This window comes from Stegodyphus dumicola, chromosome X2 (assembly GCF_044657685.1).
Source record: "Stegodyphus dumicola isolate Sdum_Otavi_A_Nest chromosome X2, ASM4465768v1".
Taxonomy (NCBI): Eukaryota; Metazoa; Arthropoda; class Arachnida; order Araneae; family Eresidae; genus Stegodyphus; species Stegodyphus dumicola.
In genome coordinates, this window is record NC_140781.1 from 84,740,475 (window position 1) to 84,764,635 (window position 24,161).

At 30.4% G+C, this 24,161-nt stretch overlaps 1 protein-coding gene across 7 annotated transcripts in view; it reads right to left on the reverse strand.

Annotated features, from left to right (window-relative positions):
• LOC118179348 (histone-lysine N-methyltransferase SETD2-like) overlaps positions 1–24,161 on the reverse strand; it is a 205,043-nt gene that overhangs the window by 39,995 nt on the left and 140,887 nt on the right. For all 7 annotated transcript variants that reach the window (XM_035348531.2, XM_085808858.1, XM_035348536.2 and 4 more), the window contains 3 exons: positions 13,769–13,922; positions 12,037–12,097; positions 10,467–10,938 (listed from right to left, as the gene is read on the reverse strand). In XM_035348531.2, the coding sequence (XP_035204422.1) occupies positions 10,467–10,938; positions 12,037–12,097; positions 13,769–13,922 (687 nt within the window). The remainder of the gene's footprint in view (positions 1–10,466; positions 10,939–12,036; positions 12,098–13,768; positions 13,923–24,161) is intronic.

A 24,161-nucleotide genomic window follows, 5' to 3' on the forward strand; every position in this document is an offset into this window, starting at 1 on the left:
GAACTTAGTCATTTTCTGCAACAATCAATAATATGATTATGGGTAAACCAGGAGGAAGGAGTGGTCTTGATGTGCCTGTTCTAAAGTAACAAACTATAGTAAAGGCCAGTATATATTTAACCTGGGTTTGCTGGATGAAAAAAAAAAAAAGATAAAACATTTATTTATGGCAAAGCTGTAGTAATGGAAATAAGCTTTCAAAGGATGAAAACTAATGTTTGTACTTACATATTGCTTACTTAAGCAGTCTGCACAAAGATGGGAATCTAAAAGTTAATGCACCATTCTGAAAACAGAAGCACAGCTCCTAACCTTGAAATCTTAAAAACTAGGAGATTTTTGCGAGAAATCCGGGAGAAATGGGTAGGGTGTGGGGTCACTATTTCAAAGCAATTCCAAACTAACTTTAATTCAGTTATAATGCAAGATTCTTGTTACTGAACTATTTGTAGCACAATTCTGATGTAAAATATATTTGTATTTAATTAGTTATTCTAAATTTTATGCTTTTTGGGTAATTTAATTTTTAAATTTCCTTACACTTTTACATGAAGAAAATTTTGCTTAAGTAAAGAGAAACTTTTTACCTAACAAAGTACTTTTAAACACAATGAAAATAAAAATTAATAATTACTGTATATAGTATTTGTGTAAATAAACTTAGTAATGTAACATACATTGAAATAAAATAAAATTAAATACAAATGTAACCTGATTAAGCAATGCTTGATTCTTCATATAAAAATCTACAAATGCAGATTAAGCAACTCATGAAATCCAATAAGAAAAATTAAATAAGCTCATAAAATGTAATACAAATATACAATTTGAATGAAATAAAATTAATAATGAAAAATTATTTTGAAAATCAGTAGAGTGGAGAAATGTAGTTTGCCCTGAATTGGCCTAAGTTTAATTAATTCAATAAATTTCATTTATTGCTGCGAAACATTTTCCCTAATATGGCTAAAAATTAAAAACCAGAAGATTTGGTGATCCACTGGGAGACTAAGAGATCTGATGAAAAACCACAAGAGTTGGCAGTAAAAGCAATTAAATTAAAATTTTATTGCAGGTAATTATACATTCATGGCTACTGATGGGTAAATTTCGAGATGAAAGATTCAACACGAAATATGCTAAATTAACCTTGAAGGAGCAACAGTTCTGGAAGACCATAATCAGTGATTAAAAAAAAAAAAAAACATGCCAGTAAAACTAATGATGCAAAAATTGTAAGTTACTTTCCCAAACATCAAATGCAGTGTGTCTAAAATGATGGTAGTTATAATCACCAACAAATCTGTTACTGACATGGCAGAGGAAAACTCACATTTAAGAACATGGTTTACAGAAGAATGAATTGGAAATAACATGCAGAATATCAAGAAGAAAAATTTTAAATGGCATGCCTTATAGAAAAAAAAAGATATCTATTAAACCAACATCATTCTAAGTTTGAACTTTGCTTTTATTTAAATTTCATATCAGCATGCTTGTTTTCCATGTCAGCTAAAGATTATAAATGTTTTAAAATGTCAAAGCAAAACATCAAGGGTCAATGAATGAGATGCATATCATGTTTTTTCTTCCTTCCGTTAAAACCTAAATAATTATATATATATTTACATAAGCATACCTGCCAACCTCTAAAGATAAAAATTCAGAAGATTTCTCCAAAATTCAGAAGAACATGAAGAATTAATATCATGCTTTGATATTAAAAAAATAACAATTTATACAAATAGAAAAAAGAAAATTGTACTTATATTAGTAAATCTCAATTAAGTAGTAACTAAAAAATTTATTAGGAAACATAAAACAAAAACTTAATGTTACACAAAAAAATTATTGCAATGAATTTAGAGTGCATTTTTTGGCTTTAGCCAAAAATTCTTTGGAAAATTTCCTATCATAACAATTAGTTTCCTCATAACATTTAGCAATTAAAATGTTTTCTAGAGTTTTTGGTGAAATTGAAGAACAAAACATAGTTTTGTTTTTCTTCACAACACTGAAGACTCTCTCGCACTCAGCATTACTGTGTGGAATTACGAGAATAGCACGTAAAAAAACTCTTGCTAGTCTATCATATTTTGGTGTTCCATCAGCTCTTTTTATTCTTTTTAAGCTACCAACGAGGACATCAAGTCTATCTTCTCCAGAACTGGCAAAGTCTTCAAACTGTGTAAATAATAACTCTGCCAAAATGACATCGGCATCCGAATTCGTAGCCGAATTTGAGGAAGCACTTCCACAGAGAACCCGGTAAATGTAAACATCGCCAACTTTGGCGATAATAATTCAACCTGGGAACCCAGCGGATTTATCCTATTCGCTTGTTCGAAGTTTGCAACCATTCCTCTTGCGTTCACTTTGTTGAATTATCACTGTCGTTGTTCGCGTTTGCAGATTTATATTATTCTTCTCTTATTTATTACTATTTTTTCTGAATTTTTTAAAAACGAATAGATAGAAATATTTTCGTAGATAGATGCCGGTTCTCGGTTCGGGATGAAAGGAAGAAAATACGGCGGGAGGGGTAAATGCTAATTTGTAACACGGCTGTAAGCATGCAGAACTATGAGGTTTTTAACCCCTAAAATAATTTGTTTTCGTAGGCCGCAAAAATATGCATGTGCATTTTAAGTAATTAAGTAATGCTTTTATTTTTATTATTGGTTATTGTCATCTAAAATTACGAGAATAAATCAATTTTTATGGCGTAAAATTTTAACAAGATAATATCTTGTTAATGCTTTTTTAACAATAACCTTTCAGAGGATGACAGGTGTGACATAAATAGATGATGAAATTGAAATAAAAAATATGATTGATTATCTAAGATGACAGAATAGTTTGATGCATCACCATGGTCATCAGAATTAGCAAACCACTGCTGGTGTAAGGAATATATTGTTTTCCGTGTTAACTGGAATTTAAGACAAATTTTTTTCGTTTATCACGTTTAACCGGGTAATTTCAGTACATTAATACTAATTTATATTTTTTATTTCCATTATAAATGCTTATATATTGTCTTATGTTTAATATATTCTTTTCTGTGCTAACTTGAATTTAATACAAATTTATTTCCATATATCATGTTTAACCGGTTAGTTTTACATCTACATGCATATTATCTGTGAATTTTTACTACCATATGCTTAATATATTGTTTTGTCTGCTAACTTGAATTTACATGCACTAAAAATCACATTTACAAAATAATAACTATCACGCTTACGCGGCTCATCGTCGATGAACCGCGAGCTTGACGAGTAAAAATGCAACGGGTTCTCTGCGGATGAAAACCCGAATTCGAAAAAAAATCATCCACTTTCTTTGACGTTGTCGAAGCCGAAACATTAACATCATGCTTTTTAAACTTAACATGCTTCACAATGTCGCGTCTTCCACCGTGACTGATTATGAAGTCACACACGCACACGTTGCAAAATGCATAGTTATTTCCTTTGAAGGATTCTTTAATTGTTGGAAATTCGGCTTTGTAGGCAGGCCGAAAATATTGAGAATACGGTTTTTTTGAACTCATTTCGTAACAACGACGTATTAAGAAAATTCGTAGCATGTGCAAACAAACACAAAAAAAAGAAAAAAAAAAAAAAAAAAGAATGCGACGATTCACGCTAAAAAAATAATCTGGCACCCACAAAGAAAAGAGTGGAAGAAACAAGTTCCGCGCATTGGATTGGCTGATTAAGCGGCGAGTTGGGAGAAACAGCAGGTTACTGGATTCGAAGTAATCGGTAGTTGGCGGTAAAACACGATGCAATTGGCGAAAAATTCTAAAATTTCGACAAAAATCACTAGAAAAAGGAAAAAAAATCGTAAAAAATGGATTATGATCGTAAAATCGTAAAGACAAACGCATTTTCGTAAAAGTTGGCAGGTATGCATAAGGTATGCTATATGCCTAAATTCAATTACAAAACTTTAAAAATGGGAACTTAATAGCCTCATAAAATATTTCTAATATTCTATCCTAATTGCATATGGCAGATCAAAAACCTAAACAAAGAAAAACTTTACTCATCATCTTCACATTCTAAAATATGCAGGCAGGGTATCACTAATAAATCAAACAGATGGACTGGTAATGGCATCTTTTGGCAGTACCAACAAATACTTCTCCCTATCTGAACTTTGATGAGCATTCATTTAACTGAATTACGCAATCATATACACAAATAACTCTTCTACAAAATACAAAAATTGTAATCAATAAAAACTTTCAATTAAATAAGGGTTATAGATTAAATGTATTAATTAGTTAAATATTACAACTATGGGTTAAGAAAATGGATTAATATTGTTAAAATACTTCCTAAATTTAACTGAACTAACTAAAGGTATTCAATTTAATACTTGAGAAAAAAAGAAATATATAAACAAAATTATTAAGAGTTCAAAATCTGTCTGAAGTCAGAGTTCGAGAGGATATAAGTATTGGGTGGTATGTTTCAAAGTTTTGGTGCCAGTTTCTAGTTCAAATGATCAGACTATTACCATCATATCCAATAATGGCTTTTATGATTCTGGATTACTTTTATAGCATTTTGTCCTCATTGTCTCCTGCAACCAAAGTAACATGTAACTTTCAATTATGGTTAAAATTTATGATTCTTCAAGGAATGGGCAGTTTTAAGGTCTAATAAATATCACTTTCCACTTCCATCACAAGACTGTTTCAACAGCAGTTTCTTGATAACATTTTCTCTTTTTGAGTATTTTTCTTCCTGTTTTGCTAGGGATGAGTTTTTGTGAAAGTCAGTGGATATTTTTAAATTGGTTTGTCCAATATATTGAAGTTTAGGAAATATATTGAAGTTAAGAGTTTAGGTTCAGCATTTTTGTTATAAACATAGCTTAAAGGTCATGAGTTAAGAACTGACTCTTCCTTGACAAGTAGTGCGGACATTTCTTCGAAGGTCCACAATGCTTTCTCAACAATTTTTCTTAACTGCTTAATGACCGAATTTATATTAAAAATTATGCCCAAAACTTCGAGTTGTTTTTATAACATTTTTATTATCTACAGATATAGCTCACTAGATGTACCTTTGTAAGGTCAGGAAAAAAAAAATTTTTTTTCGAGGAGAAAAACAAGATATTTATTATGGTTCAATGACATTGCCTGTGTTAACTCGGGCTTCACACACACACACACACACACACACACAAAAAAAAAAAAAAAAAAAAAAAAAGCACAATCTAGCCAAAAGTAATATAAAAGTCTAGGTAATAAGAGCTAAAGTAAAGATCAATTAAATACATTTTACGATCTATAGATGTTGTTGCCAGTATGGTACAGTCTGAAACAAGGTGTAACACACAGTGGCACATCACAGTCTGCAACAGCGTGATAATCTGGTAATCTGCATTGACTAACAAACTGACAGACTGCTGACAAACTGACTGACTAACAAACTGCATTGACTAACAAACTTTACAGTTTATTTATAATGCGGCCACGTTGCCAACTGCAGCTCAGGATCATGGAGGAACCAATCACAAAACCCGCTTGGACCTTTCCTACAGCTAAGAAAATATGTGCATGGCAGAGTGTTGATGAATCAAACACAAAAGACGCTTCGACCCCTCCCACACCTTAGAAAACGTGCATGGCGGAGTGTTGATTGCCACGCGGTATTACCAGCGATGCCATTAAATATCCATAAAATTTTCAGCGCCCAAGTTAACTAGTTCAAAGGAAAATCGAAACACCATCTATTCCTGAGATATCTCGGGCGCGGTCGTTAAGAAGATAAACATTCTTTGATGGACCAGATGAGACTTTCATAAAATGCTTCTCAGCATGCAGTTTGCTTAATTATAAACTTACACTGCATTCTTTTCTTTTTGGCAATAAAATTATAGAATTTATTACCTAAAATTCTGGAAAAATTGTCAGATTCTTTATTCTCTTCAAAGTTTTTGTGTTGTGAAAATTTGCAGTTTCCTTTTCTGCTCAAAAATCTACAAAATGCAAGTAGAAAGGACTCTGTTGATATATTTGATGAAATGTACAGCTAAGGTTACTGCACTGGCAACTAAAACTATACATGATTTTCAGGTATCTTAAGAATTCTTTATACAAATGGTGTAATGAAATCAACTCCACAAACTGCAAATGCAGATGATTCTTGGATTCTATCTTTAGGTATTTTTAATCTTTATTTTTCTTTTAATGATCTCGGATTTGAAGGCCCTTTTTTCAGGATTCAACTATGATCTTATTTTCAGAAATATACAGTATCCCACACAATACTCAAGACTGAATGGGAAATTTTCTTTAAAATCTTTGGAATTTTCATCTGAAATATGCCTTCTTTTATACACAATTTATGTTATTGTTCTGAGTTACTGCCACATCTGAAAATGCAAGCTTGCCTCTTTAAAAGTCTGGACTGATTCTAGGGTCATAGTGCTTCACTGATTGTTTGTTGATTTCCAATTACATTATCTACATTCTTGTTCAGAAGTTTAACTGTTTTGAAGTTCATTATATATTTTCAAGTTATGTTTAATGGTGGCTGCTAACAGAAACAGACCAACATTTATTCCAAATAGGACAATCGTAAAACTATATATCTTAGGAGAAATAGTTTTATCAATGAGGAATTAGGAGAACAAAAACCTGGTTGGGTCTTGGTCATTTTCATGTATGAGAATCTGTAAGAAGACTTGTTTTAATGCTATTATATTATATCTGAATCTTAATAAGATTTTAAATATGTCTCAGTATAAATTTTGCCCAGCATGTACACAATCATTTAAAGAAATGGAGCCCAGGGCATGCAATGGTACATCATAAACAATACTTCATTTGCTTGTTTGCAACCAGTTCAATAATATTTTGTTTTAAGGCATCTTGTTATATGTTTTGGTCTACAAAAAATAGATCAAGATTTTTTTCACTTTCCAAGTCAACTTAGGCTTTGTTCTGCAACTTCCCTATTATCATTTAGACTTGATGTGTCATATTTCCACAGCTATCTAACTTTGTAGCGAGGATTTTCCTATATTATTGTTTGATTCCAAATATTTGATGACTTGATTTTTCAATTTAATTGAAGGTTTCTTTCTCAAAAGCAAGTTCCGAATTCTTGAAGCCATAAAATTTCATTATATGTTCAGAAATAAAAATCTTCCCCTTCAATTACACTGAAAGTTCCCAACGTTATCATCACATTTTCATCCTTGTATGAAGTAGCAAATAATAGTTTCCAGTGCAACAAAGTTTCTGTTTGCCTTTAATGTATCCCAATCACTCACTATGCTGTAAAAATCTGCTTCAATTAAAATGGCAATGGATTCTTTGCAATTCTGCATGTATAAAATTTTTTAATCATCTGTTTTGCCTGTTTTATTCTAATCTAGAGGAAAGAATGTTTACACCTGTTATCTGATCAGTTACTAATAATTCAACTTTTATTCTAGAATTGGAAGAACTTTATGTTCTAGCTTTAATTTAACCACATCGTAATTCTACCGAATGTGTGTGGTGTTTCCCAAAGAAAGACCAGGGGTGCTTAATTTTTTTTTTTTTTTTTTCCCTCGGTGCACCATTTTAACCATCGCTAGATGACCATTCGCTTCTCTCCCATCCCAAAATTAAAAAATTACATATTTATTAAAATTTAGATTCTTTTTTTAATGTTTTTTAGAAATGAAAGAAGAAAAAGTGTAGAAAATGTGAATAAATACCAAATCTTGAATAGTTTTCTATATTCATAAAATAATACTAAATACTTAACAGGTAAATAAAATACTAATCCCATGCACCCCTGAAACTATGAAATTCCCCCTTGTTGAAAATTTATATTATAAGTAGTCATTTTTTTCCTTTCTTATGGCTTTGAGGTTTAATTTATTCACTAACTTGTGAGTACAAAAGCTTTTTATATTTCCACTATGCAGAAGTCTGGCAAACACTTTCTCCTTTTCTGTTTACTCTTAATTTTCTGTTTTACTTTTATCATGCAAATCTATAAAATTATGTTACTTACATTAAATGAAATGGCTCAAACAATTTCTCAATTCTGCTGCTTAATTTGCACATCATTTCTCAAAATTACTGAAATACAATTTTTATCAGCCTCTATATTTTTAACTGTCAAGCTGGACTTAACACACATGGCTTCCAAATTTTACAAAATTTGGTTTGCTGTTGTCTGCATTATGAAATTCTCTATCTGGGAACAAGAAAAAAAGCATCTATTGCACCAAAATGTCTCTTCTTTCATTAAACAACAAAATTCCATGATTCCCAGATGTGATTCTGCTAACAAAAAATGCAGTTTTGATTTGATATAGCGTCTGCAATAAATTCATGCATAGTGACGGTTTGTTTAAGCTTTGGTGTCAGTGGATGTCAACTAATTTTCAGAATGTTTGAATTTGATATGCCTTTTGAGTCATACAAACTCCAATCACTTGTCATTTCAGCTTTGATTTGCATGGAAAATATAAATAACTAATTTTCTCTTGGAATTCCATTAATAACTTTTAAAAAAATTAAAAAAGTTTAGAAATTCATTTAAATTACAGGTTGAAGAATTTACATTACTTGTACAATGAAACTTTAAGGTGATATTGCTAGGCACAATTTTCATCAAAACTGGAATTAACATGGAATAATTTTCTGATTTTTATATCTACTTCTGACAGGCTTTTATTATGTAATCATTGTGTTAACTGTATCAAAGTTTTTGCATTTTTTTAACTGTATCACAATTTATTGCATTTCTTGGTTTTTGAAGGTGTAACAATACCATTAATTGTAACTTTGAATGAATTCCAAAAAAAACCATTAATCCAGTGATTCTCAACCTCTTTAACCCCATGCATCCTTTTTGCCATTGGTAAAAAGAAGATCATTCCTCAATCCTTTTCCAAACTTCAAAAACACATTCTGAATTCATTTAAATTTGGATATTTCTTAACTTGCTTTAAAAACTAAACAACAAAAAGCTAGAAACTATTGATAAATACAAAAACTTGAATTAAAGCTGTACCTTTTTTTCATAAACTATAACTAAATACTTAACAGCTAATAAAAGGCTGGCCCTCCCAGTTGAGAACTCCTGATCTAATTATTATAGTCTCCATACAATTTTTGATTAATTTCACATTACCATCAACTTTTTTTGTTTGTTTCTTTTGACATCTGTAGATGAAATGTTAGACATTATTTAAATTCATATAGACATTTTGAGCATTGAGCTTCTTAAAATAACAATTGATTTTACACTGTATTATTATTATCAAGATAACCCGCAGAAGTTTTAATGCCTGACACTAACTTTGAGTCATCTTCGATCAAATTTTGTACTTTTTCATTTAATTGTGTAGCTAGCTGTTTCTTTACTATTTAACAGCTACAGAAAATGTCTAATTCTTCATTATTTTTTTCTAAATACTCAACATTTTTGATAATATGCATTACAGAAGCACAAGAATGCATATCTGAAGCACAGCTAATGAGATGCATAGCATGGAGTTATATCTTCTTTAAATTAAAACCTACACAGGGCAAGCTATAGGATTAAATTCAATTACAAAACCTGAAAAGTGGGAACTTACAGTGCTTTCAAATATTTCTAATATTCTAACTTAACTGCGTAGTGCAGATAAAAAATCTAAACAAAGAAAGCTGAATTCTTCATCATTTTTACTTTCTCAAATGCTCAGGCAGGGTGAGCTAATGAATTAAACAAATGGATTTGTAATGCCATTTTTCAGCAATATCAACAACCATTTCTCATAAATTATTATTAAAATATTCATATCTTATCTATTTATAACACATCACATATTGCTGCCTCTAGGAGACATATACCTTGATGATAGTCTTTGCAAAAACAAATTTTGGTCACACTATGCATATATAGAAAAACCATGAAAATTCTGAGAGCCAGCTTAATAGTCAATGAACCCGGAAATAAAGTATTGAATATTTACATTCATTTAGTCACTGGTGTTTCAATCTATCTCCCTTGATTTAAAAATAATTCAAAGCATAAGGTAGGGCAAACATTCTTACTTAGTTTAGCTCTGCAATCTTAGCTCTGCAAAGCAAACAAAGGTTTAGAAACCTCTGTGCAAATAACATAAAATCTGTAACAATAAACCAGAACAGAAATTATAGTATATTTTGCAACCAGACCTGTCATCATGCAGTATGAAAGCTGTCATATCATTAGGCAAAACTTTCCAAAATCTATACTAAAATCTCGTTCAGCTGCTGTAAGTATTTTAGAATTTTACATGTTTCTGGTTTGCATTTTATTTTATTAGCTTTATACATACAAGCTAAGATTAGTCTTATGTAATTAGCAAAGACAGAAAACCAAATTTAAATTCAGAAATAATAAACTAAACATGACAAACAATAAGATTATTTAAAACATAATATTTTAAAAACTTCTGAATGTGAATACCTGAGGAGAAGGATGATGAGGAGGATACAAAACATTTGGCGTATACATGATGGTAGCAGAATTATCTGGAATGGATGGAAGAGAGCCTGGATTTATAGTAGTAGATTCAGTCCCAGGCGTTGGCAAGAGGGCAGGTCGAGGTGACTGTAAGCATTTCGTATTATAATAGTACTGATCATAAGGGGAAATGGTACTTCCAGAGGTCTTGTAAGAGGGATCTACAAAAGAATAGTTTTCATCTGTAGCATTAAAATAAGATACAGAATCAGAGGCAAAGGATGAAACATCAGGAAACCCATTCACATCAGAAGTATTTGGATGTTTCAGATGCTTCCGTAATTTTGCATCCCTCTGATCTTTCTGCTGGATTTTTTTTGCAAACTGCTTGCGTTTCTCTTCTTTGGTTAATAAATGTGAGATTGGGTATTGTCTTTCTTCTTTGATTGATAGAGGCGGAGTCGGAAGAAGAACTCTAAAATAAGATTTTTATAATCATTATTCAGATACAATTGATAATTTAAAAAATGAAAATAAAGGAAAAACACAATAATGATATATTTAATTCAGATCCGAACATATATTCACAACATATTAGACATGGTAAAGAATAATTTCCTATTCACATTCTTTTTTTATTTCTTAGCATTTATTTCAGTCCAACTGCATTCAGAACTTAGGATTTAAAATAGTAATTGCAGACAAAAATAATATATCCATTCTGCTTCTCCATTAGTAAAGGAATAATAGCAACATGAATAAATATAAATACATGCTTATACATTCAAAAGAATCCTGATAATCTATGACTACATGATCCATGCTTATTTTTTATCCATGCTTTTAAACAGATGCAAAATATGTTTTAATCAAAATATAGTATATTTATAGCCAATTTTGAGTGACTAAGTGAAAAATAATATTTCTGTTATGACTAATGTTGGAATAACTTTATGACTCGTGTTAACTAGAATTTATATCATTTTAGAAACACTAAAAAACCTTATTAATAAAATAAAATTATACATAGTATTCTTAAATTTCAATTAATTTGCTAATATTATTAATTATTCATTATATGTCATGTAGTAAATGAAATTGAATATGGAATCTTGAGTGCCTCCAAAAGTGTCGAAATATTTTAAATTTAGATTTATCGCAAATAGTACTAAAGCGGTATTTTGCTGAACTGCTGGAAGACAGAATAATTTTTTGCATATTCTATACCTAGCATATCAAATGTTTAGTCTTTTAGTTTTTCTTAAATGTAATTACTTTTCAATTTTCAAGTATTGATAACAAAATTGCATATTCAGACAGTATTTTAAAGTTTTAATACAGCCACAGAACATAACCCATTTTACTATAATGATAGCATTTATTTATTTCATGCCATGAAAGTAATTCAGTCTTTTGTGCATGAACTAATTAAAAAAAGTTAAAGTTTTAAAATAATTAGTAATAAACATTAAGTATTTCCATTTATAAAAGTCACACAGAAAAGAACTTTCAAAATTAAAGAATAAAGTATGTTTTCAGATTAGTATGCCATATAAATATGTTAATTACTCACTTGCGAGGTTTTTCATCCATAGATAGTTCAGTAAAGACATTCGAGCGCTCAAAAGGCTTTTCTTAAGGAAAAATGAAAACATTAAAATAAAATAATTGCATTTTAGAATATTTAATAAAAAATATTTATATTAGTATATTCAAGGGATCTAAAAAAGTAAACCAAACTATTTAAATTCTGAATTACTATGCACCTTCCTGAATTTTACACATTGCTTGCATGATTATGTTAATACAGAAATTTTACTCAAGCAAACTACTCATATTTTAATAGCTGACTACTTAGTATTACTTCTTTATTCTTCTATGTAATTTTTTTGTTTTTGTTTTTTGTATGAGGAATATACATTAGTGTGCAAAATTTAAGCAACTTTTCTGATTTTGGCTGTAATTCCACAAAATCATCCATAAAAACAGGCAAGACCAATGGCATCACGTAAAAGATGCATATGGTGGAAAATTAATTTATCAGAGTAACAACCTCTGGTAACATCTGTTGAAAATGTGGAGCTACATCCACCCATTCATAATGCCTTCCCATGCAAGTATGCCAGGACTATTCCAGTTGTCTTTCTTCTCTGATATCAGCGGGCAAAAGTATGTCCCTATCTCTCTATATATCAGCTGGTGCCAAGAAATGTTTGTCAGACTGAAAGAACTCTCATCAGTAAAGAAGGCATGCCCTCAACACCACCGTACATGGTGCTACTAATAGGCCTTTGCAGCATGTTGTGCCCAGTCTGGAAACACCTAAAAATTTTCTTCTGTATGCACAGAAAAATTTAATGAAAAAGGATTTATAAGTTACTTTGAACCTTCTTTATTTATAGTAAATGGCAGCCTAACACAAACCAGTCCATATATTTTAGCCATGTGTAGTTTTTAAAGACCTTCATTTTTCAAAGAAATGTTCCAGATTTTTTTAGAATATAAAAGGAATATAAGATGCATGTAATGAGTAGCTTTTTAAATGTCATGTATCTGTAGGAATGCAGATCATCATCATGGCAATCATTGCCCATGGCACATTAAACATTTTCACAGCATTCACTAGAATTTTCGATCAGATACCATACACAATAAAAAATTTATTTTTATTTCAAGACTTGAAATGTATATTCTTTGACAGACCAAGCTCTGTTATATGTATTTATTTAAACTTCTATTTAAGGTTGCCATATTCATAGGCAACAACATGGGAGCAAATCATGCTCCTTTATCTTTATTGTGACTGATCCCAAATGTCTGAAAAGGCACATTTTTACTACACATACAATGAAGTAATAAAGTTAAAAATTGCAGATGTTAGGCAGGTGGACAAAAAGATTTTTGATTAGTAAATGGTTTACATACATTTATAATATAAACTAAAAGATTTTTAGGAATGTGATAAAATAGTATAAGGTTATTTCAAACATTGCTGGAAATCTTACACTTTTTCCTCCTAAAAAATCAACAATTATGCTATTCCAGAAAAGCATACATATAAATGCATCGCGATGATATTGTCTATGCGTACGAAATCAATGATGCAAATCAAATGTAAGCACATCTGATTTACTTCATAAATAGCTAATCTAGTTAATGTTATTTAACATGCATATAGAAGCAAAAGATATAGAGACATTAAACATCTGGATTAATTTTGTTGTAATGAATTAGAAAGGAGAAAACTTAAAATTTTAAAGATAATTTCATGCAACTGAAATTTATATTCACAAGACTGTTTTTACCATCATGATGCTTTGGTTCACACTGTTTACAGAAGTCTTCATGTGGAATGTTACAGTTCTTGCAAATTTCATTTAAGCCACCATGATTGTCTTTCTCAGCAAATCCTTCAACTTTTGGTTTCTGTGACTCTCGGCGAGGAATACGAAACACTTTCTATTGTAAAATAACAAACAGTTGTGTAAATCAGCATAAAGTTTTATACACACACACACACACACATATATATATATAACTTTAATTTATCAGAAAATGAACACAGGCTTTATAAATTTGTTAGAATTCTGGAATTAAATATAAAAACAAATACAGGCTTAAAAAGTACACAAGGAAAGTCATGCAAAATATACATTGCCTGCTTAATTGTTTTCCCAGGTCTAATTCACTGAAAAAGAAACTCAACATATATATTCAAATACAAATTTGACCACATTAACTTAATTAGAGGAACAGAAACAGATTTTACCAATGTATAAAGCAAGTTCCATCATTTTACTCCATGCATGAAAATAAAACATTATGGAGAACAAACTTCTACATGCATATCTGATGTTTTATATTTAAATACCATATAAACAACATATGTGCAAGGATAATAAAAATTGATTAAGCATTAATGATGCAAAGTAGTGCATTTTGAAAATTATATAGCCAGGCTAAAATCTGAATTACATAGTCAGGTTAAAATAAGTTTTTACAGCAAAATACTCAAAGTCTACCACCCTACAGGATTTCCTGTTGGAAACTATCTTATAATCAGGTCGGACACAATGAATTATTAAATATTCAGTGGGCATAAGGCCACATGTTAATTCCTAACCGAGAGTAAGTGAATTTATATAGAAAGTTTTGAGGGCAAATAAAGAAGAAAGAACATTTTTTTTTCACTGCTAGCTTCTAAATTACATTCATCTAAAAAATATTGACAAGAAACTGTTTATGTAAAAATTCTTTCAAGATACACAGATTTGACAGAATTTTTTCATTATAGAAAAGTACAGCAGTGAAATCCATCAAGAGGAATGGATTCCTAGACTGCAAGAGTTCGAGTACAAGTTCATATTTATATTATATATGAAGAAAGCCTTTCATAGCCAACATGTTCAACACTGAGAAATAGATCACTGGATAAGCTGCTAGTTTATGCTTTAGAAATTCAGCCATTAGTTGGTTTATATTATGAGAAGATGCACAAAGCTATGAACAGAAAATACAGGAAAATGCTAATACTATATAGAGATCCTAGAGAAATGTATCTCCGTTTATTGCCATTGTTGATCACGATATCTAGAAATCTGATGAAACATAACGTAGATACACGAGATTAAATTATGTTTGATTTGGCCAGTCAAATACACCAAAACATAATACAGCTGTCTACCTAAGTGAAAGACTGTCGTTGAGTAGAATTTTGTACAGAAAGCATGCAGTATTTAATTTATACATGGGAAGTTCCTCTTGCCATGAATTAAAAGCCAAATTACACTACCATAGTCTTAGCAGTTTTGTCAGTAACTGACCAAGATTTAGTATTCAGAATTCAGTACTCACTTTTCTTCATTCAAATAACTTTTAAACCTAAACACGGATTTCCAACAGCATGGGGTTATTCATTTACCACTTAGCTTATTAGAAAACCTGCATCACAATATGCTTAATTTGTTCTTTAAAATTTCTTAAATAATAATTATAGTGCATTAAGAAATAATTGAAAATAGCCTGTCATTGCAATGATTTTATAATTACAGTTTCTCTAATTATATATTCATATTTCACATATTAAGATTTAGATAGCTATAATTCATTTGGAATTTTTCCCCCAAAGGCAGTATTATAAATTTATAGCACATAAAACTTAGTAACTTGATTTAAGTGCTATTGACAGTGATCACTATATACTGAGAAAGTAACAGAATTGATTATTCAATATTCGTGATGTGAAGTAAGCTTCCTTCACATATAATATAAATGAGTCAATCAGCCTTAAAACATCCTCCATGAAAGCACCCTATTTCCACTGGTAAGCAGTTCTAGTGTGCTTGCCCGGTATCAAATAAGGATATATTAACACAATCAACAAAGGAGGTTTCTAATCAAAATCAGGTTTTTAAAAGCCTTTTCTATTATCATGTAGAGTTCCTCACTTTGTAATTTCTAAGTTACTGTTGGAAGTGAAGAATCTTAAGAACTGATAAGCGGATAATCGCTTGAGTTCATACGACAGGAAACAAGATAGAAGGGTAAACTAACCCTTTATTACTCCAAATAAGGTTTAACAAAACTCCGTCTTAGAGTGTACAATAAAGCTGACACTTCAGCTTGAACTTAAGAGACTAAGAATAATACTTAACTAAAGAGGTATAGCCAAAGCTATCAAAATTCTAACAGAGTTGGCCCTTTAATGCTAATAAACTGAAAAGCTATCAAGGGCCTAAAGTACGGCCGAGCATAATAATAGCTTGTGAGAGAGTAGCCTAAAAAGGCGGACGCGTGCAGACAGAATACATGGTATCTCTCTCTCTAAGACAGAAGAACTTCATGGTTAAATACCGCTCTTCCTCATTATGTATTCAGACGTGATTCTAAAACTACGGTCTAGCCAGAAATAGTAAGTTGAAGTTAAGAATTGACAGGAAAGGAACTTTAACTCAAAATTTAACTGTTAATAAAATTAACATAATCCTTACAATCCTATATGCATTTTCTAACAATAGGAGAAAGATGTGTGAAATTTTGATGAATAGGATCTATTTTTTACCTCAAAATAACTACTTTATAACATAACTGCATTCAAATTTAGATAAGATGATAAAAAAGAAATTCTTAAATTTTTATGTACCTCAGAAATGGCTCATCATTCTTATATAACTTTATTATGCTAGCAAGTAAGTTTTGAAATGAATGCCAGAACAAATGCCACACATTTAGATTTCTTGTAGGAAGTTTGAAAAAGGAACTGTTTTGTGATTAAAAAAAAAAAAAAAAAGACCATTTCATAAGTAGAGAAATACACAAATTTTACAGCTAGACATGTTGAAAAATTGTACCTACTTTCTTATGCTATAATGAAAATCTATTTTCATTTTCTGTTTTATAAGAGGGATATCCAGTAAGTCAATTATCAGCATTTTTTTTTTTTTTTTTTTTGGTACTGCAGCATCCAATTAACTGTACGTTGATGAAACAAAACTTGTTTAATATTTTTAAAGTGCATATATTCTTATTCTAAGGTGCACCAGCAATAATTAAAGAAAAATAATAATCTGTATCTAAGTTCCAGTTTTAGCAGTAAAAAATGTTCAGTGTACTGGTTCTCCAAGCATAAGTATACTACATGCACGTTTAATCAAGAAAAAAGATTTAAGTAACTGATATCAAAACATATTTTTGTTTTAATGACATTTTCGAAGTCTTGCCTAAAACATGCAGTAGCTAACAATGAGACTATTTAGCAAAGCAAATTTTCATCAGCTTAGATGTAACTCCACATTTACTGATAAATCTGAAAGAAATCTAAATGGTGAATCTTAGTTCGGAAATTCATGAGGGTAATTATGTACTATGAAATGTTGGGATGCCCTTGAACAAAGTGACCCATCTACACAGATTAATATTTTCACAGGTTCTAACACTGATATTCAGGTCCAACACTAACTTTTTTTTTTCTAAATGATCAGTGCAAATGGCACTCAACATAAACATATTAACAGTTCAATGTAAAATGCACATTTATTTTGTTGTGGCTCATAACTTAAATTGTGCCTTATGTGGCTGTCTGTTAATGAAATCATCCCTGCTGTTGCTAAAGTATCTAAATGCAAAGGATATGAGGCATTTCAGTACAACATTAATGAGTCACAAAAGACAAGAAAAGTTAAAAAAAATAACTGAATATGGAAAACTCAAAAATTACAAAAGCTACACGCTACAATAAATCATGTATGAAGATAAGAACATCAAGTTATAGTTTTTAGTAACCAATATGATTTATGATAACAGGAACCTCATAAAAACTGGGCTAAAATAAATAATTATTCTTGAAGTTGAAAATATACAAAGATGACATATATAAGTAATGAAAGACCATAATCTGCCAAAAAGATGAGTAAGGATGAATAATTCAAGGCGTATGCTGAGAAACAACCAATGTTTTATTTTCTAGCAATCAGAAAATGTCACAAAAGCTTTGCTTCTGCTGAAAACTTAACAGAACTTCTACGTTTTTTAAAACACTTCAAAGGGAATACATTCACATATACGAATAACTGTTCTAATTCTGTAACCTTCTCATGTATTTTTAACAAATTTAATGAACAGATTTGACAAAATACATGTATAAAAACAGTAGTTATGTATGCTAAAAGTGGAAAGAATATTTTCAGATGTCTGATGCTTCACTAAATTACTGGACTTTAATAAAGAAAATACTGATTCTACATAATTGTGTAAAATATTGGTATGCTCTAATATAAACATACATTTTTAACAGTGAATATCACATAAACTTGAGGATCACCCTTAAAATGTTGACAGATGTTTCAAAGCAAATATGTGTATCCACCTTCTTATATATTTTCACCATCTGTCCTTCAAACAAATTACAGCACACTTTCTTCTTCCACATTAAAGGATCACATTTCCTGCAGGTTATTAAATAAAAGCTTTTTTTCCTTTTTTTTTACATGTTTGATTGAAAACAGAACAGAAATAAAAGCCAATCCTATGAGTAATCAAATGGCATATTTCGACAAAAAAGTGCAAGGACTGCTCAAAGAAGATGGAGTCAAAGCAAATTGCAGATGTTCCAAATACAGAAAAAGGGATCTCGGCTTCATTTGTCTAGATACAGTGGTGCAATTTTTGCAATCTGTTACAGTCTCTTTTTTGTAATGACTCAAAATTTATAAGCAAAACATTACATTTAAATTCTTTATGCAAGCTTTGATTATTTAGTTTTAAATTACATGTCATAATTAAACTTTTAACTCACTATTTTGAAATAACTGAATGAATTCTCCCACAATTGTGGGAAAATGACTGCTCATACAAAAGACTTTCTGAAGACCCACTTCTGCTGCACTTATATAGACACAGGAAATTGCCTCAGCTGAACTGACCACAATGGAAATTACATTGTTCACAGATGAATCCCGGTTAACTTCATAATCAGATTTATGTATATTACACAACAGAAAAATAAGGAACTAGACATAACCAAATCAATTTAATACTTCTTTAAAAAAGGCAAGACGGCCACAATTTGGGAACATGCCTTTTATGGGTGGCGACACTAGCTTACTAATAGACTTTGAAAAATGGTAAATATATGGACTAATTAGTTAAATTTTTGCATCACAGTCACATTAAGAATACCTAAGTCTTCTATTTCCCCCAAACAACCTTATATGATTTACAATCTAACGTCATGAAGAAAAAATGATAGCATATAATTCTGAATTAAGACCTATTTCCACAATTAATTTAAATTTTCACAAAATTGAATTTTTTTTTTTTTAAATTTATTTTACTGCTTTATGGCAGATGCACATGTTACTAATGTGAAACATGAAAAAGTACTATCTACAGTTGATTTAAAATCCATGCATTTATATTTCTAAAATATACAAAGATCCACCTGTTTCTTATATTCTGAAGAATATATTATAAATATACGCATGAAGAAAAAAAAAAGAGTTAAGATTTAATTCATTTAAAAATATTTTAGTATTTAATGCGTTTTACACAACTGCTTTTAAAATTAACAATCAGACTGTTTTTGTGCTCTGTAAGCTAGTTACCAATGTATTTGCTCATTTTCTTCATTGATAAATAAATGCAAAAGCTTACTTTTCACACCAGTGGCTATAGTCATAGTTGAAATGCATCAAATCCATCATTGCATACAACCATAATAAAATGTGTAACTTAAATGTGCATGTGCACATTAATTTTTTAAAAATTATTTGCCTTACTGTAGCTATAAGAATGGCTTATAGCATACGGGTTTTCAGTCGGGAGCTAAGTTATTTTCAACATCAGTAGGTGTTTAATTTTAACTGCTTCTTTTTTTAACTGCAGCCATTTAATAATATTCTTTTAATTGCTTGTCTTTCTTGAATTGATTACTATTTTACACTCAAATGCTCACTGTAACTTCTAGCGTAACAATATAAACGGACATTCCAAATGACTAAAAGATAAATTAATATTTCCTATGGATATGTAAAATTAGCATGTTAAACACATGTAGTACCTGTACAAGGGCTAATACTGAGAAATAGCCAGTGTATCTATGTCTATGTGACAAGAATTCAGAGCAAATGTTGCTAAAATAGAAAATTCTCAAAACCAGAGTTCCTTATATGGATACAAGTTTAGAAAATCTTTTTATTTTAAAAATTTTATTCCATTCCAAATTATTTTACTTCAATAAAATCATGTTATACCCTCTCCTCTATGCATATTTCTCAGAATAAATTCATAAAAGATGTCACATGTGATATGGACACTTGCCAGCCAAGCAGTAAGATCACTGAATGTTAGTAGTTCAAACCAGGTTCGAATCCTGATGAATGGTCTGGCTACATAGGAAGGTTTTCATGGTTTTCTTCATGTGTAATATAAAGAAAGTTTTTTTTATTTTATTTTTTTATTTTTAAGTTCTCAATGCAACCATGCCTCCTGTTATAGCTCTTGTGTGTTTAGTCTTCATCAGTTCGTTTAACTTAATAGCCACACACACATGGTTCAAAAGAATCCCAATGCAATTGAAATAAACATTAAATTATTTACATGTGTAAATCACAATAAGGATTTTTCCTAATGATAATTTAAAATTACTCAGTGGTGGCCTTAATTCTACTTCAGAGTGGAAGGTAAACCGCGTTACCAAGTAAAAGCAGAAAATTAAGTCAGCTTCTTTGAATTTCATCTACAAAGTACATGGATTTTCGTCATAGGTATAAATACACTATATATAATTGTGTTTTATTAAAACCGAAGCAGTTGTAAAATTACAATATAAACATCATGCAGTGTTTCTTGTTACCACTGTGGAAAACACGCCTCCAAGTTACTCACAAGATAGAGAATTAATCACTTAAGAGTACCCTTTACTCAGTAAAAATGCATATCTCAAAAGAATATTTAAAATGTACATCACGCAGCATTTTCCCTTACTTCATTGTAAAAAATATGGCTCAAAATATCCAGAACAAATTAAAAATCCCATTCACATACTGAAAATGTCCATCTTCAAATAAAATTTAAAGTATAAATTAGAATGCGAGACATTGCAATTAAAGTTTAGGGCAGCATATACCACCCCCCCAAAAAAACTGACACCAGATAAAAGAAAAAATTATCAAGAAAAAATGAAAACAGTTTAGTTAACTATTTTTTAATTAAAAATGGGGTAGACTGTTATACATCAAAGATTTTACTAATGTATGTTTATCCTTTTCAATTTTTTACAATTATCATTATGAAACTACAGACTACCTGCAAATAACCAATTCATTTATGGTCAGAAAAAAGTTCCAGTATTCAAAAAACAATTTTCATAATTTCAGAACAGCAGAATATGAAGCCTGTTCCAATTTTGATTTCTAGAACCTATGCAAGTTGGTTGCATACCATGTTATAATTCTCAACACATGCAAATAGCAGCTAGTTAGGATAATATTAAAAGAAAAATGGCATTTTATACAGATATTGAGTACAATATGTATGATTCACATCAAAATATACTTCATTAGGTGACCAAAAAATCTTATCCATGTTAAATAAAAGTTTACACTGGCTACTGGAGAACTTAGGTACATAGTAAAATACAGACATTTTAAAAAATACATACCTAAATTAGTATACAAGACTTGCTTGAAAAATAATACATTTTTAAAAGTAAATTAATAATAAAGAAGTTCTCATTATTTCTTGTAGCTGCAATAATTTCCAGAATGGGATATACAATTATGCATTAAATCTTTAATTTCTGTTATACTTGTTTTTAAGAAATTAAATTTTTACAGACCTTTTAATAAAATACATTTTTTATTACAATTTTAAAACAATAACATGGAGTTCAAAACAAAAATGCTACAAGCAGACTTCTATCATCCATCATATAAAACACTGAAATAAACTGCATCAAACACAATTATTTTACGAAATATTCTCTTGATTCATTATCAAGGGACTACCAGTCTCTGGCCATTTCAAAAGTAAGAGGCAGAATTTCAAAATGTTATTATATTAGTTATCTATATACATATATACAGATATAAATATATAAAGACCAAAAGGAAGAAATCTTGGACATGGATGCCTTAAGAACTCCTAAGATTATTACTATGTATACAAATAAAAAAATAGAGGAAAAACTTGTAATGACTGAGAATGAGAATAATGAGGATCGCAGGCGGGAAAAACTTAGCTAAGGAAGCTAAGGAAGTGCTTCCAGCCCTTAACAACAACAACAACAAACAAAACAAAACAAAACAAATTAAAAAAAAAAACGATTGCTTTCACATTTTACATTACGGCCAAAGGGTTTTTTTTTTTTAAACATTTTCTGTGTTACCTTTATTTATTAAATATCATGTTCTTCACACTTAAACCATAAAATTCAATTCAACACCAATAATAATTTTAAAATGAGCATACCTTTAGAATTTCTGACACACAGTCTTACACTCTGGGGATAAAAATGTTTTTTTCGTACAGTGTTGCCATTGCTCGCTTTGAAATTGTTATGCAGATTCTTCATTATTAAATTTCTTTAAATATAACACAGAGCTGTAATATTTGCAGGCAAAAGTTTGAAAAGTGAATCAACACAAAATGACAAAATGAACTTAATAGCCATTCTGAGCTAATGCCCCTTTGGGCTAAAAAGAGGGAGAGGAAGCAAAGGGCTTGTATGATGAAGAATGTGAAATAAACAAAACAAAAACTATGTGTACCATCTTATGGTACAAAACCATAATAAGAAATGCTGCGGATGAATGCACAGAAATTTAGAAGACTGAAAAACAAAACGAAAACCATGTGTACCGTATGGTGCAAAAAAATTGTAAGAAATGCTCAGGATGAGTACACAGACATTAGAAGAAAGGAAAAAAGAATTATTCAAAATGAAGAAGAGAGCATATTGGGTTCTGGTTATGAGGAAATAGAATTTTTCAAAAACCGGAAAGAGGATAGAAAGTTTTATAATGTAATAAACAATATCAGAAAAGATTTCTGTGCTATGAAAAAAACATGCCATGATAAAACCAGTGAACTTATTAATGACAAAACTGAAATACTTAGGAGATGGAGAGAACATTTCAAGACTGCTCTTGATGGAAAAGATACTTTGGATGAATTGGAAGATGAATCAAGTGACACTTTTCAGAGCCATCAAGGTAAAAACCCAGAACCACCATCTGTGGATAAAGTAGAAAGAGCAATGAATAATTTAAACAATAACAGTTTGGCAGGATTGGATGGTATCAAGGCTAAGGTCTTAAATATAAACGAGTCTAAACTAACTAAACAAATACATTCTTTTGTCTCCAATATTTGGACTCTGGAAAAAGTGCCCACGGAATGGGAATATCGTTCTATATGGCCAATAAAAAAAGGAGATAAGCTGGAGTGTAAGAACTACAGAAGAATTATACTGTTGAGTACATAAGATATTCTCACACATGCTATCAGAACAGCTAGCTGCTTAAAAAAATGCAGAATACCAGTGCAGACTTCAAAGTTTAGATAGATCTACTACAAGATCAAACACACAATATTAGGCAAATACTCCAAAAGACCAAAGAATATGATAGAGATACGTACAACCTTTTCATTGATTTTACAACTGCTTGTGATAGCAATAACAGGGAGAAATTGTTTCAGGCGATGTTGGAGTTAGGAATACCTGAAAAATTGGTGAATCTGGTTAAGATGACCCTTAGGAGAGTTGTGCTCTCAATTGAGTAAAACTGAGAAATGAACCACCAGATTTCTTTTATACTGAAAAAAAGACTAAAGCAAAGAGATTCTCTTTCCTTCCAGCTGTTTAATGTCATCCTTTAAAAAGCAATACGAGATTCAGGCATACAAACACAGAAGACTATATAAAAATCTGTGCACCTGTTGGCCTTTGGTGACGACACTGACATTGTGGGAAGAGTGAAGGTGGCAACAGTTGAGGCATTTTGTGTGCTTGTTTCAAAAGCAAAAAATATTCGTTTGACAGTCAATGAAGAAAAAATTAAGTTCATGACAGTCACAAAGAGAAGACATAACCTAATACTGTTGAAAATAAATGACTGTTTTTGAGGAGGTCGAACAATTTAAATATTTGGGTACAACTATAAATACTAATAATACAAGTATTCAAATCAAGAACCGAGT